The sequence below is a fragment of the Mobula birostris genome, chromosome 16 (assembly GCF_030028105.1).
Source record: "Mobula birostris isolate sMobBir1 chromosome 16, sMobBir1.hap1, whole genome shotgun sequence".
Taxonomy (NCBI): domain Eukaryota; kingdom Metazoa; phylum Chordata; class Chondrichthyes; order Myliobatiformes; family Myliobatidae; genus Mobula; species Mobula birostris.
Window position 1 is genome coordinate 9,130,818 of NC_092385.1, and position 17,131 is coordinate 9,147,948.

Below are 17,131 nucleotides of genomic sequence, written 5' to 3' on the forward strand. Positions count from 1 at the left end.
ACATCCCCCCACCAATGTATTTTATCACAATATTGGCTCTTCCATGTTAAGTATTGGCCATGGGTCAATGAATAACACCATTACTTCCAACAGGCTATAGGGATTTCTAGTGGGGGCACAGTGGTACAGCCTGAATCTTCTCGATTTGTGAATCCCCACTCAAATTATCCCATCTTTCCCCTTCTATTTTTGCCCTTAATGGTAACTCTGGGTGACGGGGTGGAAATACATCTCTACCAAAGGAGGTGTAAGGCACTCCCTTCTTCCACTAGCCTGCAAGTCACCCTTGGGCAAGGTGTAGCATCTGCCCAACCACTGGCCCCCACTCCTCAGATTAAAGTCACATGAAACCATGGGAGCCGGTCATGGATGGTTGTATAAGTAGCTGGTGCATATCGTAAGTCTTGGTTATACAACTAATGACGCTGGCTGACAATCTGAAGAGTACTGATAATGGCTGGAATCACCCAGCTTGTAAAGACATTGTTCAGAAGGAGGCAATGGCAAACCACTTGTATAGAAAAAAAATTGCGAAGGACAATCAGTCAACATGACACATAACGAACGAATGGTAACCCAAGAGCTTGGCTCTTCACCAAAAGTCAATGCTTTCATAGAAAGCTTTAATTTTAGGTCAGCAATTTCGGGGGAGACTGGAGAAAAGTGTAATTCAGACTTCTAATTGATGCAACCTTGGTATCACAATCCATAATTAATCATTCATCCATAACTTTAACACTGAGAGCCATTCAGAAAAACAAATTATTTTTGTGAATGTATTTGGATTTAAGTACATTATCATGTTTTTGAAAATATAAACAGTGAGACACAACATTGTAATACTGTCTGATACAGTACTGTGCAAAAGTCTTAGGCACATGTAAAAAAAATCTGTAAAGCAAAGATACTTCCAAAAATCATGAAATGAAGTTTCTAAATATCAAAAATGTTTCTATAAAGAGTAGTAAACAGTAAAAAAAAACTAAATCAAATCAACATTTAGTGAAAACACCCTTTGCCTTTGAATCAATTCTCTTAGGTACACTGGTGTGCAGTTTTATAAGAAAATCAGCTGGTAGGTTGTTCCAAGCATCTTGGAGAACTTGCCACAGTTTTCCTGCAGACTTTGGCTGTCTCGCTTGCTTCTGTCTCTCCAGGTAATCCCAGAGAGCCTCGATCAGGGCTCTGTGGAGGCCATACCATCTGAAAAATTGAGGGTGCCTAAGGCTTTTGCACAGTACTGTAAATGGTATGGAAAAAAAGCAGTGAGGATCTTTTATTCAATTCTGGTTGTATAGGAAAGATGTGGAGGCTTTGGAAAGGGTGCAAAAGAGGTTTACTGGGATGCTGTCTGGATTAGAGGGCAAGTGCTGTAAGGAGAGACTGGACAAAGTAGAGTCTTTTTCTCAGGAGCAATTGAGACTGAAGAAATATTTGATAAAAGTTTTTAAAATTAAGAAAGGCATTGATATCAGTCAGTATCTTTCTCCCCAGGGTCTAAATGTCTAATTCTAGAGGGCATGCATTTAAGATGAAGGGAGAATGTTTAAAGGAAGTATGAAGGGCGAGTTGGGTTCTTTAAAATACAGAGATGGGTGGGTGCTTGGAATGCTCTGCAAGGGGTGGTGGTGGAAACAGATATGATAGAGGCATTTAGAAGGTTCTTAAATAGGCACATGAATGTGCAAAGAATGGAGTGTTGCGGACCTTGCACAGGCAGAAAGGATGAGTTTAATTATGCATCATTTGCTTAATCAGTCCAGCACAACACTATAGACTGAAGGGCCCATTCCTGTATTGTACTGTTCTACTGTGTATTCCATATTCTGCCTACAAATTACCACAGAAAGTCTAGCCTTCATGCGGTCACTTCTCAGCTGAAAAAATGGCCAACTGGCTCATGCTTAACAATTCTATGTACTGTGTTTTCTAGTTCAGTAATTTAACACTATATGGTGTGTGTGTGTTTTCTAGTTCCTTGTATAAATTGGGAATAATTTACAGTATCTGTATGTTTTTCTTATGAATGCTGATTTTATGATGCTACATGCTGTAATGCTGCTGCGATATTTTCCTTTGTACCTGGGCAAACATCTTCTGATGCATGAAACAATAAACTCGACTTTGACTCTGGCATTGCAAGTCCAAAGGCCAACATGGCAGAAACACAGTTAAATGCAGAATGTTCTCATTACGAAATAGCTTATCAATAAAATGAGAGAATTTCATTACCAATTCATCATAAGTCCTGTTGTCTGCCACAGGAAATGCGGTCTCCCCTCCTTCAGAAACATTGTTCAAATAAAACAGCACTGTCACATATCTGCAGCAGGAGAGAGGTTCAAAGTAATGCAAGGGGTGAGTCAGAAATTTATTCCATATTGTAAGCGCAAGCAATAAAATGTTTGAAGAAAGCTAATTAGCTTCCTTAAACTATATAAAAATAACATGATTATGTACTGAAGAGTTCAATATTGCTTAAAGAATTAGTTTCTTTAATCTTCATCGTTAAAAAATAACAATGCTTCCAGCTTGCTGTGTAACCCTGACTCCTCTAGACATCCAATTTAAAATCTAAGGGGCCCCAACAACATTCCCAATTTTTAAAATATATAAATTGGAATTAATAATTGAGAATACGAGTTTATTCAGACTTTGATATAGTGAAGAAGCAAAAAGTCATAGTTAAGCAGAACTGAAACAGGCCCCTCTGCCCATCTTGTCTATGCCTAGCACCTGCCTCCCAGATCTAGTCCCAGCTAGTCCAGATTTCTCTAAACCAAGGGTTCCCAACCTGGTTCATTGGTTCATTTCATAAGAAGGCCAAGAACCCCTGCTCTACACCTTTTCTATCTCTGTACCTTTTTAAGTGCCCTTTAAATGTTGTAATTGTACCCACCTCTATAGTTTCCTTAGATAGCTTATTCCATATGCCCATGACACCACAAGTCACTCTTAAATCTTTCCTCTCTCACCTTAAACTCACACCCTCTAGTTTCAGACCTTCCTGCCTGGGTAAAAAGATTGTGGCTATATTGTGACCTGTGAAGCATATTTTCATGTATAAAGTCTTCAAGGCATTCTCAGTTTGGCATGGGGATGTGTGGAAGTTTAAAGTTGACAGCTTTTGGAGGCACACATATTCTTTGCACATGAAAGCTTATCCTTGACATGCTTAAAGGCAGTTTGGTAGGAGAGGTCTGTGCCCCATTTGCTCCCACTCTATATTTGAAGCTTAGCCTTATTCTGTTATTGCATTCACCTCAATGTACTTATGCTTTGAAATTATCTGTCTGGATAGTATGCAAAACAAAGTGACCATAATAAAATGATTGCTAATTAGGTTAGGGCTATCCTTTAAGAGACAAAAAGGAGGGTGAGACTCAAAGCAACACACACAAAATGCTAGACGAACTCAGCAGGCCAGGCAGCATCAATGGAAATGAATAAACTATCAATGTTTTGTGAAAGACCCTTCTTCAGGTCTGAGAAGGGGGAAGACGCCAGAATAAAAAGCTGGTGGGAGGGGAAGGAGGCTTGCTGGATGCTGACAGGTGAAGCCAGGTGGGTAGGAAAGGTCAAAGGCTGGAGAAGAAGGAATCTAATAGGAGAGAAGAGTGGACCATAGGAGAAAGTGAAGAAGGAGGGAACCCAAGAGGGTGTAATAGTCAGAAGAGGTAAAAAGGTCAGAGTAGGGAATAGGGAAGGAGGGGTGGAATTTGTTTACCAGGAGAAATCGATATTCATGCCATCAGGTTAGAGGCTACCCAGGTGGAATATAAGGTGTTGCTCCTCCACCCTGAGGGTGGCCTCATCTTGGCACAAGAGTAGTCATGGACCGATACATTGGAATAGATATGGGAATCTGTCACTTGTGGGCTTTTTGGAACTAATAATGACTTTTAAGTCTTTACCCCACAATCACATTCATACACAAATCATCAAAATTATGAGGAACTAAGAACAGTTATAAAAATATCATTGAGAATTATTGCTTGCACAGTGAGGTCAGAGGTTTATTACCACCATGTACATAAAGGTGGCGGAGTAGAGATGTGTCTCTACCAAAGGAGGTGTAAGGTGCTCCTTCCCTCCGCTAGTGTGCAGGTCACCCTTGGGCAAGGCATAGTCCCCGATCAGTCATATAAAGCCTTGGGAGTAGATGGTGGATGGTCGTATGAGCAGCTGGCGCACATCACAAGTCCTAGTTATGCCACCACTGACGCCAGGCAGACAATGGCAAACTACTTCTGTAGAAAAATTTGCCAAGGACAATCGCACAATCATAATCATAGATCATGATCGCCTATGTCATGCAACATGGCATATTACAAATGAGCAAACATAAAGTGGAATGTTGACTGACTGAATTATTCATGAGAGAAAGGAAGGAAAAAAATGTAAGGCAAAAGGAGATTAAAGCCTCCCATTTTACATTAAGGGGTTGATAGCCTCTTAAAGTACACATGAATAGGATGGGTAATACACACAAAAATGCTAGGGGTGAACAGCCAATATTTCAGGCCAAGATCCTTCATCAAGGGTCTGGCAAGACTGGTCAGTCTTGGCCCAAAACATCAACTGTTCATTCTCTTCCATAAATGCTGCCTGGCATGCTGAGTTCCTCCAGTATTTTGTGTGTATTACTTTGATTTCCGGCACCAGCAGATTTACTCTTGCTTATGAATAGAATGGGAGTAGCAGTGGAGGGAAACACAGAAAGCATTCTGGTAAAGAACAAAACATATACTTGCTAAAATTATTCACTGACCGACAGGAGGTTTCTAAGGGAGTGGATCCATTGGTTACTAGCTTTGTGTGGAAGCAGCTGGTCTCTGCGTAGATTGGTCCACTGTCGTGATGTGCATGATAGTGCCCGCCTTGATCGTACTTCACAACCTGCAGTGGCTCACTGTGCTCCACTATCTCTGGAGGTAACTGTGTCAATCTGATCACTCTAATAAAAGACAGTATTTTAAGATGGTCAGACACATCGCTTCTGGTCAGTGGTTAGACCTCCCTTCACATGCCAGTCAAGTCACTTGAGCACAAGAATCTAAGTGCACTACAGAGGGAGAGCTTTGTTGTCAAAGGTGCAAAGTTATGAACAATATCTTGGATGAATATAAATGATCCCATATTATTTTGAAGAAAAGCAAGAGTTATTCCCAACATCCTGACCAATACTCAATCAGCCAAAAAATCATCTAAACATTGTCATACTTCTCCATGTGGAGGCTTCCCATGCTCATATTGGCAGGAAAATATTTTCAGATGTTGCAATTCTCAAATCTACAGATGAAACCGAACATAATTAATATAAACACATTAGCAAATTATCTCCACCAAACCTCAGCCCCATTCATCCACAGGTTGCTTTTCTCCTGGGCTCACTGGATGCTACTCATAAATAGGAAGCCCAAGTTGACTTTATGACACGTTTGTGCAGGGATACTCAATTGCCAATTAAATGAATTCAACTGGAGCAAAAATGAAACACAGAACACACCGAAGTGCAAGCAAAACTTGACACTACACTGCGTTAAACCAGCAGGGGTAACTTCACTGGTTGTCAGTGGCCAAGCAGATTGTGACCCAGACGGATAATCAACTACCACCTCACAGCAGCATATTTTGGTCTGTGGACTATTCTCTGGTTGAACTGCAGTAAGAAAAGCACAAAGCATCAAATCTGAGTCAGGGAAAGAGAACATTTTTTAAAAATCTTAGAATATCCCACAAGTTCAACTCAGTAGGATTTAGTCCATCAGAGATGGAGATATACCTTTGCCCCACATTCAAAGGTACAGATATCTTCTCCCTGCCTGCAGGGTTTTCCAGATATAGGTATTTTAATGTGACATTCATACACAAATCATCAAAATTAGGCAAGGAATCAAGAATAGTTACAAAAGATCACAAAGTAATCATTGCTTGCACAGTGAGTTCAGAAGTTTATTAACAACATGTAATACCAATGCATTGAAAAGATTTTAGGCCAAAATATTTTTTAAAAAACATTACTGACTGGCTTCATGACAGCTCAAAACAGCCTCCATCATTTACTCCAACAAATTAATATTGTGAGTCTGTTGGAAATGGATTTGTTTCATACTTATAAGCATTAATATGTAAGCCAATGTCTTCATTATATTGCTAACACATGATGCAACAAACACATTGCACCATGGAACTGATTCCAAGTGCTCTGTTGTCCAAAACAGGAGATAACTGTCCAGAAGCATAAGAGTACAAGAAATAGTAGGAGGAAACCATTTTGTACCTCATGCTCTTCAACTTTTTGGCTCAGTTCAACTGCACTGAACTGAACCAAAATGTCAAGAAGCAATTTTTCAAGTTTTAGCTTATGTTTTATTTCTTTTCTTCATGCGCTGGACTGGAATTATTTGTGACACAGAGGTGGATCTCAATGATGATCGAAAGCCATCCTAACACCTTATTCCTGCAATGAAGGATCTGCTTTTACAGCAGCCATGGCCCTAAACTGAGCAGGTGGCCCAGGCATCTGCAACACCATCAGCGTGACAGTGAGCAGCCTGTGCACTCTGCATGTTTGGAAGGAATGTGCTGTTAAACTGAAGTGGATTCAAATATGCAGATATCTTCTGCTTACTTGCAGCATTTTCCAGAAATGGGTATTTTGTGACTTTCAGAAACATTGTGAGACATTTGGAACTGCTACAAGCCTTCAAAGAAAAGGGAACTAAAGTGCAAAAGGCAGAGGCTCTGTGCACTCTCCTAACACAAACAGGCTGACCATGACCAGATCAAATGAGGCCCTAAATGAACATTTTTCATTGGAACTATGCACAACTGAATGCTGCACCCAAGGCTGAGCATTACACTGAGACAGATCTTCTTAAGCCTGGTGCAGCCTCCATATAGAAAGGCCAGAGAATGATGTTCCTTACCTATGGAAACAGATGAGCTGGGCCCCCCTCAAATCTATCATTGATGGAATAATTGGAATGAAACATTGTCTTATAAATGCTTATTGTAAGCAAATATCTTTGAAGCTGTGAATAAAGACAATGCAAAGTCTCATATTACATACTGTACCTTTATTCTTTATGAATTGAAGAACACATTTAGAAAAAATCCTATCTCTACCATTCAATGCCAAAAGTGATATTGCTACCTCAGGACCGCTTTCCTGAACCAACCCAAAAACACTTGATTTCAATGTTTAATATTTTCAGGTGCCGATGATAGTGAGAGTTACAGATGACACTCACTGGTAAAACCTTTCTAGTTACCTAGTATACTTAAATAATTAAACACTTTCTTCAGGGGGGAAAAAATAACCTGATTCTTTTTTGTCAAAGAAATTACCTGTAATCTTATAATGAGCCACAGTACAAGCAAACAACGGATAATTACTTTGCATAACCATAGACTCACTTTAAATGCATTTCCATTTACTTAATGCTTAATTCAATGTAGTGTGACCTTTCTTTTCACACCCTATTATCAAATAGAGCTGCAGAGGTGTTTGCATTTGTTAAATTCTGTAGTACAAGCATGATATTAATCTCACCCTTGGCTTTACAGACCAATTCTAATGGAAGGGCTTCTCTACTATGTTACATTCTTCATTCATAATGAGCAAAATACAATTACGAAGAAGCACGTCAATGGCTATATTTCATTGGGCGTTTGAGATTTAGTATGTCAACCAAGGACTAGCAAATTTCTACAGATGGAATGGTAGAGACCATTCTAAATGTTTACGTCCCTGTCTGCTATGGAAGTGCCACTGGGCAGGATCAGAAAAGGCTGCAGAGGGTTGCCAGCTCCATCAAGAACATCTTCAAAAGGCAATGCCTCAAAATGGCAGCATCCATCAAAATGGCACCACCCAGGACATGCCCTCTTCTCATTGCTACCATCAGAGAGGAGGTACAGAAGTCTGAAAACACACACTTACCATTTTAGGAGCAGCTTTTTCCCATCTGCCATCAGACTTCTGAATGGAGAATGAACCCATGAACATTACCTTACTATCTTTGCTCTCTTTTTGCACTACTTATTTAGTTTAATTTTTAAATATATTTTTCTTATTTTCATTTATAGTTTGTGTATGTATTGCTCTGTACTGCTGCCACAAAACAAATTTCACAACATATGTACAATATTAAACCTGATTCTGATCTTACACAGCTTGGGAGGGCCACCTGCGTGGGTCTCACAGAGTGAGCAGTAGGGCACAGCGGAATGTGGTAGAACAAAGGGATCTAGGAATATAGGTCTATAATTCATTGAAAGTGGCATCACTGGTAGATAGGGATGTAAAGAAAGCTTTTGGCACATTGGCCTTCATATATCAAATTACTGAGTACAGGAGATGGGATGTTATGTTGAAGTTGGATAAGACATTGGTGGGGCCTTATTTGGAGTATTGTGTGCAGTTTTGGTCACCTACCTACAGGAAAGATGTAAATAAGATTGAAAGAATACAAAGAAAATTTACAAAGATGTTGCCGGGACTGGACGAACTGAGTTATACGGAAAAATTGAATAGGTTAGAAATTTATTTTCCAGAACATAGAAGATAGAGGGGAGATTTGATAGAGATATACAAAATTATGAGAGGTATAGATAGGATAAATGCAAGCAGGCATTTTTCACAGAGGTTGGGTGAATCTACAACTAGAGGTCATGAGTCAAGGGTGAAAGGTGAAATGTTTAAGGGGAACATGAGGGTCCTGACACTGTGGAACGAGCTGCCAATGCAAGTGGTGAATGTGATTTTGATTTCAATATTTAAGAGATTTGGATAGATATGTGGATGGGAGGGGAGTGGAAGCTATGGTCCAAATGGAAGTCAAAGGGACTAGGGAATTTAAATGGTTTGGCACAGACTAGATGGGCCAAGTGGCCTGTTTCTGTGCTGTGCTTTCTATGACTCTACAGAGACCAGAGATGCTGGAATATGGAGCAACAGTCTGCTGGAGAAACTCAGCAGGCTGAGAAACATGCATGGGAGGAAAGGAATTGTCAATATTTCCATTCAAAACTTGAATCTGGAGTGATAAAAAGTATTTATAGCAGCAGTGAATCCTGACTCCTGTGTGCCTCTGAGATCTGGACTACTTAAAGTAGGAACCTCAAGACATATTAAAGATACCACCAATGCCATCTCAAAAACATTCTCCAAATTAACTGAAGGGGTATACAGTATTGCCCAAGCCAAGATCCCCAGCCCTGAGTCCCTGGGTACATTCAACCAGCTCCAATGGTTGGGCCATATTGTTCACAAGCCTCACACCAAACTCCTGAGACAGGCATAATCTCTGTCAAGATTCAAAGGTGTGTTCAAACTTTAAGTATAATATAGCTCCCTCCTTTGACTCTGGTGAATCTCTAATCCAGAACCTCTCAAAGGAAACAGCAATCTTTGGAGTGGTACTAGGAATTTCATTCAAGCAATGGGAACACACAAAACAATGGAAATGCTATCCGGAAACTATCCCCACTTCTCCATCAGACCAGCTGTGGAAGAATCTGCAATTCTCTTGTTGGTCACGTCAGTCACCTCAGACTTGAGTGAAAGAAAGCAGGTCACCCTCGATCTACTCAAGAGGAGGAGCAGAAGAACCAACAGATACCTTGAAGCATAAGTTCAAGTTTGAGTGCTGGAGCTAGGACTGCTCTTCATGCAACGTGCTGTAATTATGAGAGCTGAATCCCTACCTTGCTTTATTTATGGATTTAGAATGTTGTTATTCAATCAACTATTTATAGTTTTATAATTCAGCTAATGATTTTTGCTTAAAACATAAAATGGTTGGCAGGGTAGCACACTGGCTAACATAATGCTATTATAGCGCCAGCAACCTGGGTTCGATTCCGCCACTGTACATTCTCCCTGTAACCATGTGGGTTTCTTTCAGATGCTCCAGTTTCTTCCCGCTTACGAAACCTGTACAGGTTAGGATTAATAAGTTATGGGGATGCTATGTTGGTGCTGGAAGCATGGCAACACTTGCAGGCTGCCCTCATCACATCCTCGGACTGTGTTGGTCATTGACGCAAACAACGCATTTCACTGTATGTTTCGACATACAGTACATGTGATAAATAAAGCTAATCTTTATATTAAATACAACTTTATATTAATATTATTTCTTTTAAATATGCTTTATATTAAGTGTTCTATATTTTATTGTATTAAATGTTTTAAAAAACTATATTAATGCCATTTCTTTTAATTATACTTATATTACATTAAATATGCTTTTATATTACATTGTATTAAATATGCCTTTTTAAAACACATTTTATATTAATACTATTTCTTTTCATTTTACAGTTTTAATAGTTTAATGTTACAAATATCCAAAGGCGCTGACAGCTTCTCTCTGCCCTGACTGCCAGTAGAGTTTCAGATACAGACAGGGGTTCTCCAAAACAATGCATGAGATGCTGCCACAACGCAAGGCTCATCACTATTGCATGGGGACACTCTAGGGCAGCCATATATAGGCACCATGTACCTGAGCCAAGCAAGTTCAGTGTTCATTGAGTAGTAAAGAGTAGATCCTGGATTCTTCCCGTCAAAATCTGAAAAATTAATTTCCGGTATTCATTTCTAGCCTTAGTGCTTAATCTACTATATGCTGAACTGAGGCTGAGCCTGTGGGCCTGCTCCGGGCTTCGTGTCTGAGGACTCACTTTCATTTTAAGTGCTATTTGCTTCTTCTTCTTATTATTATTATTATTATTATTGTTTGCACAATTTGCTTTTCCCCCTCTCTCTCTGCACATTGGGTGTTTGTCATTTTTAAAAAATTAGCTCTTTTAGGTTTTTTTGCTTTGTGGCTGCCTGTAAGAAGATGAATCTCAAGGTTGTATAATGCAGATTTCCTCTTGGTTATATAATGTATACGTACTTTGAAATTAAATGCACATTGAATTCTGAATTAAAAAAAAAATACATTAATCACCAATCACCTACCTTGTAAACATGGCTTGTTCTTTTGCCACTATGAGTAAAGTGCAACAGAACGTCACCTACATCAAAACCATACAAGACAGTAGAAAAGCTGAAGAGCAATACTATTCCCCATTGCTTTTAGTGGAACTCAATAACATTAACCTTAACAGCATGTGACATATGCACTTTAACATGGGTTACTTCTGTTAAAGAGACAAGCATGGCCTCACTAGTTAGACAACAGTATTTAGTATAAATGCACCATTAGTGTGGGAATAACCTGAGCCTGTTCAATTCCAAGATGAAAGTCTTAACTGTAAACTGTCAAATAACACCAAAGTTGAACAACCAGCTACTATTGATACTCTATAAATACTGTGAACTACAGTTCATTTGCTGGCTTACAAGTCACTTCAGTATGAACAGCAGTCTTACTAAATGCAAAAGAACCTACAAAGGACTTTTTAGTTTGAGCCTCACCTATGCCGAATGGTTCTCAGGATCTGGTGTGCCCCTTCACCCTGGTACAGCCACGTGTGTTTACTGTTGCGAACTAACTCGGTCTTTTGCACCCCACGCTGCCGCAAGTATGTTTGGAAAGCATTTGTATTAAGTTGCTTAAATTCCTCCAGGCTTAGCAAACCTGAAACATAAAATCATTTTTAGTCCGTTTTATCGACTTTTCCCTGTTAAAAGGCAGCAACTATGCTGAGGTATAATTCCATAGGATAGTTGGGGGCAGAAGTATGCCATTTGGCCCCATTTCAATTCTACTGTTTAATTCTACTGCACCTCAATTCAATTTGCCTCCTTTATTGCATGTCACATAATAGCCTTAGCATGCAAAAATCAGTCAATAAAATGAATGAAAGTACTCACACAGTGTTGTTAGGTTCCGGTATTTAGATCAGTGGAGGAGTAGGAAATATTTCCAAGGCAGGATGATATGCAACCTGCAAGTAGTGTGTTACCTTCTTGAAGGGGAGGTTGTAGGTTTGGGAGATGCTGTTGCAGTAGTCATGGTAAGTCATTTTGTGGATGGTGCATACTGCAGCCACAGTACATAGGTGGTTAAGGGAAAAATATTGACTGAGCTTTCAAATAGTTTCATGGAATTTTAATGGCTATCTGAGAGAGTAGACAGTACCACAGTTTCACATGTTATCTGAAAATCTCACCATCTTAAAAGACCATCAGCACGGCCCGTGCTCTCCTTCAACTCCCTTGTCTCCACACTACCCTGCCCATTCCTCTAACCCTTCATCTCCCCTTTCAACCATTTTTTCGACGGACCAGTCAGCAAGCTTTGAGAGTACAGTATGTTAAAGTGCATCAGAGTTTAACTCAATACAGTTTTTACAAATGCCTGTTCTGATAAGTAATTGCAAGTCAGGGAACTTGGATATTTTACTATTTGTATCTTAGGGTACAATGTACATTTCTGAAGCAGATTATCAAAAAATCAGGCAGCCCTCCATACTATGTCTAATGGATTGATGCCAATCATATCCTACATTTCCAAATCAAAAAAAGTGTGGAACAAAGCAATAAAAAAAAACTGGAAATTATAGTGTTAAATTGCTCATTAAAAAAAGCCCTGAAGATGTTAGGGAAAGTGGATGATACATTCAAAATTGAAAAGAATTTACAGAATCTCTCTGTCAACTGCAAAATCCCCAAAAAAGATGAGATAATCAAAAGCTAATTATCTGTAACCCAGCAGGGAAGAAGTCACAGAAGAGGATTAAGGCAGCGTGGCACTGAGATGTACGCCCTCCCTCTGTGAAAAGAAAAATGGACACTCTAAATGTCCACAATAGATGTGGCGCTCCCTGTGGCTGTACCACACCATGGGGCCTTAAAGCTTAACATACACTGCCAATACCACCTAATACCTTATTTACATTAACCTCCCTGCGTAACTATTAAATTGGGATGAGTATGATTAACACTGAGTAGGATATAGATATTCAAACTATGTTTGGTAGTGAACCTCTTGCAAATATTAGCTCTCTTGAACTACGACACTCTACCCTAACTTTCAAAAATGCCATTCAAAGAAATCAACATGGAAAATATTTTTATTACTATAATGCATTAGAAAAGTTGACTAATAAATATAGAAAAAAATATACACATCTGTTGATCTGAAGAACTAAAATCTTATCACCTCAACAACTTTCCACCACACAACAATGACTTCTTGAGGAACTCTTGTTTGGAAGCTTTCTGTTTAATTAAAATATTCCGGTTCAGTACATACTAGATAAACTCATACATAAATCAAGAACTGGAAGGCGGAAAGTAATCCTGTTGTATAATACCATGACACATAGTCTGGGGACCAGGCTAATGACCTGGTTAAAGGCGAAAGTGAAATAAACTCCCTCACTTCATCCCTACATTTTCAGTGAGGATTGTGAGAAAAGGAAATAATTGTAAAGAGATATTCAAAAGGAACATATGAAAACTCAGTTATCTCTTTTTGAAAACTATTTCCAGAAACGTTTTATTTCAATTTCCACCACATATCATGCCTTAAATGGATCACCGCTCCCTCTTGCAAATTCAATTCAATGTGCTTTTCAACCCCATCATAAAATAAAATTCTCTCTGTAAACGAAGGCTGACCATGAATCCCACTTCAAATGCTAACTTGTTTTTCTCTTTCACATCCTTCTGATGCAGAATCTTCCTGGGACACCATTCCGAACTTTCATCTTTCTCTTTGTTTCTAGCCAAGGCAGAGACCAAAGAATAGATTACATGCATAGGGCCATTATGTATAATGTGACATTTATTTACTTAGATACAGTGTGGAATAGGCCCTTCCGGACCTTCAAGCTGCATTGCCCAACAATCCACTGATTTAATCCTAGCCTAATCATGGGACAATTTACAATGACCAACCGGTATGTCTTTAGACTGTGGGAGGAAACCGGATCACCCAGAGGAAACACGTAGTCACGGGGAGAATGTACAAACTCCTTACAGGCAGCACATGGGCATATCTTTAATGGTTTACAAGATAGTAGCTCAAAAATTAAGCTGCACCAATTAATGGATGCCACATAAATATGGAATATTTAGAAAAAGAAAAAAAATATCTGAAATAAGAATTAGTAGCTGGGTTGGGCACCTGCCTCCATCATTCATGACACATCTCTAACCCTGAGCGGCATTCCTGCAATAACATCTGTGTCTCCATATTCCCAAAATATCAGAGATGAAAACAGAAAATTATATATGCGCCCATACAGGTCACTGAAAATTAGAATATACTGGAATCTGAAAACATTCATCGAAACTGCATGAAAAGATTCCATCTTAACACGAGGACCTGATTAGGAGTGCTAGCTGTTAATTTGGAGAATAAAACGATAAACTACAAAAATCTGGCAATAGCTACAATGAATACAAGGGGTATAGAGAGGACAAATACAAGCAGACTTTTCCACGGAGGTTGGGTGGGTCATGGGTTAAGGGTGAAAGGTAAGAGAACCATGAGGGAAACTTCTTTACTCAGAGGGTCGTGAAAGTGTGGAACGAACTGCCAGCATAAGTAGTGCATGTGAGCTTGATTTCAATGTTTAAGAGGAGTTTGGGTAGGTACATGGATGATAGGGGAATGGAGGGCTATGGTCCTGGTAGATCGATGGGAGTAGGCAGTTTAAATAGTTTGGCAAAGATTAGATGGGCCAAAGGGCCTGTTCCTGTGCTGTACTTTCCTATGACAAAGACTGATGTGGGGAAGGTGAGTGAGGCTGTTTTCAATGAAGAAAAGAGAATGAATGCAGCTTCCTGTGTGGCAGTTTATATCGAAACACGCATCCATCCATGTCAGGATTATTTTTTTCCACTGAATAACTGAAATAGGAAATTGGCAGTTATGTTTAGTTGACTCTCAGTAACAGCAGTACAGAAACATCAGGATCCATTGTGGATTTAAATACACCCTTTCAAAGTTCTCATCCGTAATTAGCAAGTGGAAATGGCAGAATCAATCTATTAATCTGTGTTTCTGCCGACCCAGGCTTGGTTGTAGGCAAGTCTGTAGCAATGATGCAAAATCAATTGGACTAAATATAATATAGTTAAACTGTAAAATGCCCCCTCCAATCTAAACCAAGATATTAGTGATTTCATGTCAGTCAGTTGTGTAACAAACTACAGCATGTCTTCCTGAAATGAACATCTATTTTTCAACCTACTTCTCAGTCTTCCTTGCTCATTTGCCCTCTCCCTCTCTCTCCTTCTCCTTAGGAATATGGTAATGTAATGGATTTGTCACTAGTCGGGCAAACCAGGGGTCTAACAAAACCTGAAGCTGACACCTGAGGAATTTAAATTCAGTTTTGAAATAATAATCCTCCAAGAGGACCACAACCTTGTTGTGGTTTTGAGGTTTGCATGCTTCAAAGACCCAGAGAGCTATGTTGACTGAAATCAGGGCTTCATGGTTTGGCTCTTGGTCCAGTCACCCCTGCTAAACGGGTCAAAGGGTAGAGGTATTCTAGAGGTCTTCCAAGTTTGGAGGTTCAGCTCAGGGCTAACGAGCCTGACTGGTAAAACAAAACTGTAATGGACACAGCAATGACAAATCCTTTTACATCTGAGTGTAATGGTATTCCTGGGTCTTCATCCGGAACTTGCATGATTGGCAGTAGTGAAAACTAAGAGAAAGCTACTGACACAATGAAGGAAGCCCTGAACACCACCAGAGATGGAGGGCAGAAAATGCATGCCAACAGGGCAATCTTACAATAATCATGGGGGACTTCAATATGCAGGTAGATTGGGAAAATCAGATTGGTGCTGGATTACAGGATGGAGAACTTCTAGAGTGCCTACGAGATGGCTTTTTAGAGAAACTCATGGTTGAACCCATTAGAGGATCAGCTATTCTGGATTGTGTGTTGTGCAATGAACCGGAATTGATTAGAGACCCTAAGGTTAAAAAAAAGCCTTTGGGGACATGTGATCATAATATGATCAAATCCACCATGAAATTTGAGAAGGAGAAGCTAAAGTCAGATGTATCAGTGCAGTAAAGGGAATTACAGAGGCATGAGCAAGGAGTTGGCCAGAAATGGTTGGAAAAGAACACTGGCAGGGATGATGGCAGAGCAACAATGGCTGGAATTTCTGGAAGCAATTCAGAAGGCAGAGGATATATACATTTCAAAGAGGAAGTGGTATGTTAAAGGAAAGGTAAAACAACCGTGGCAAACAAGAGAAGTCAAAGCCAACATAAAAGCCAAAAAGAGACCATATCATAAAGCAAAGATTAGTGGAAAGTTAGAGGATCGAAAAGCTTTTAAAAACTAACAGAAGGCAACTAAAAAAGTAATTAAGAAGCTAAAGATGGAATACGAAAGTAAACTAGCCAATAATATTAAAGAGGATACCAAAAGTTTCTTCAGATACATAAAGTGTAAAAGAGAGGTGAGGGTGGACATCGGATCACTGGAAAACAATACTGGAGAGGTAGTAATGGGGGATAACAAAATAACGGATGAACTGAGTCAGTCTTCACTGTGGAGGATACTAGCAGTATGGTGGAAGTTCCAGGTGTCAAGGGTCATGAAGTGTGTGAAGCTACCATAACTAGAGAGAAGGTCCTTGGGAAACTAAAAGGTCTGAAAATAGGTAAGTCACCTGGGCCAGATGGTGTATACCCCAGATTTCTGAAAGAGGTGGCGGAAGCGGCATTAGTAATGGTCTTTCAAGAATCACTAGATTCTGGAATTGTTCCAGAAGACTCAAAAATTGCAAATGTCACTCCACTCTTCAAGAAGGGAGAGAGGCAGAAGAAAGGAAACTGTAGGCCAGTTAGTCTGGCTTCAGTGTTTGGGAAGATGTTGGAATCGATCATTAAGGATGAGGTCTCAGGGTACTTGGAAACACATGATAATACAGGCCATAGTCAGCATGGTTTCCTCAAGGGAAGATCTTGCCTGACAAATCTGTTGGAATTCTTTGAAGAAGTAACAAGCAGGATAGACAAAGAAGAATTGGTTGATGTTGTGGTATTTGGGTTTTCAGAAAGCCTTTGACAAGGTGCCACACGGGGCCGCTAAACAAGCTGCAAGCACGTGGTGTTACAGGAAAGATTCTAGCATGGATAAAGCAGTGGCTGATTGTCAGGAGGCAAAGAGTGCGAATAAAGGGAGC

The 17,131-nt window shown here is 39.7% G+C and overlaps 1 protein-coding gene across 2 annotated transcripts in view; it reads right to left on the reverse strand.

The window, feature by feature from the left end:
- p4htmb (prolyl 4-hydroxylase, transmembrane b) overlaps positions 1-17,131 on the reverse strand; it is an 88,678-nt gene that overhangs the window by 17,351 nt on the left and 54,196 nt on the right. For both annotated transcript variants that reach the window (XM_072280280.1, XM_072280281.1), the window contains exons 5-7: positions 11,438-11,600; positions 4,772-4,957; positions 2,233-2,323 (exon numbers count right to left, since the gene is read on the reverse strand). In XM_072280280.1, coding sequence (XP_072136381.1) covers positions 2,233-2,323; positions 4,772-4,957; positions 11,438-11,600 — 440 coding nt within the window. The remainder of the gene's footprint in view (positions 1-2,232; positions 2,324-4,771; positions 4,958-11,437; positions 11,601-17,131) is intronic.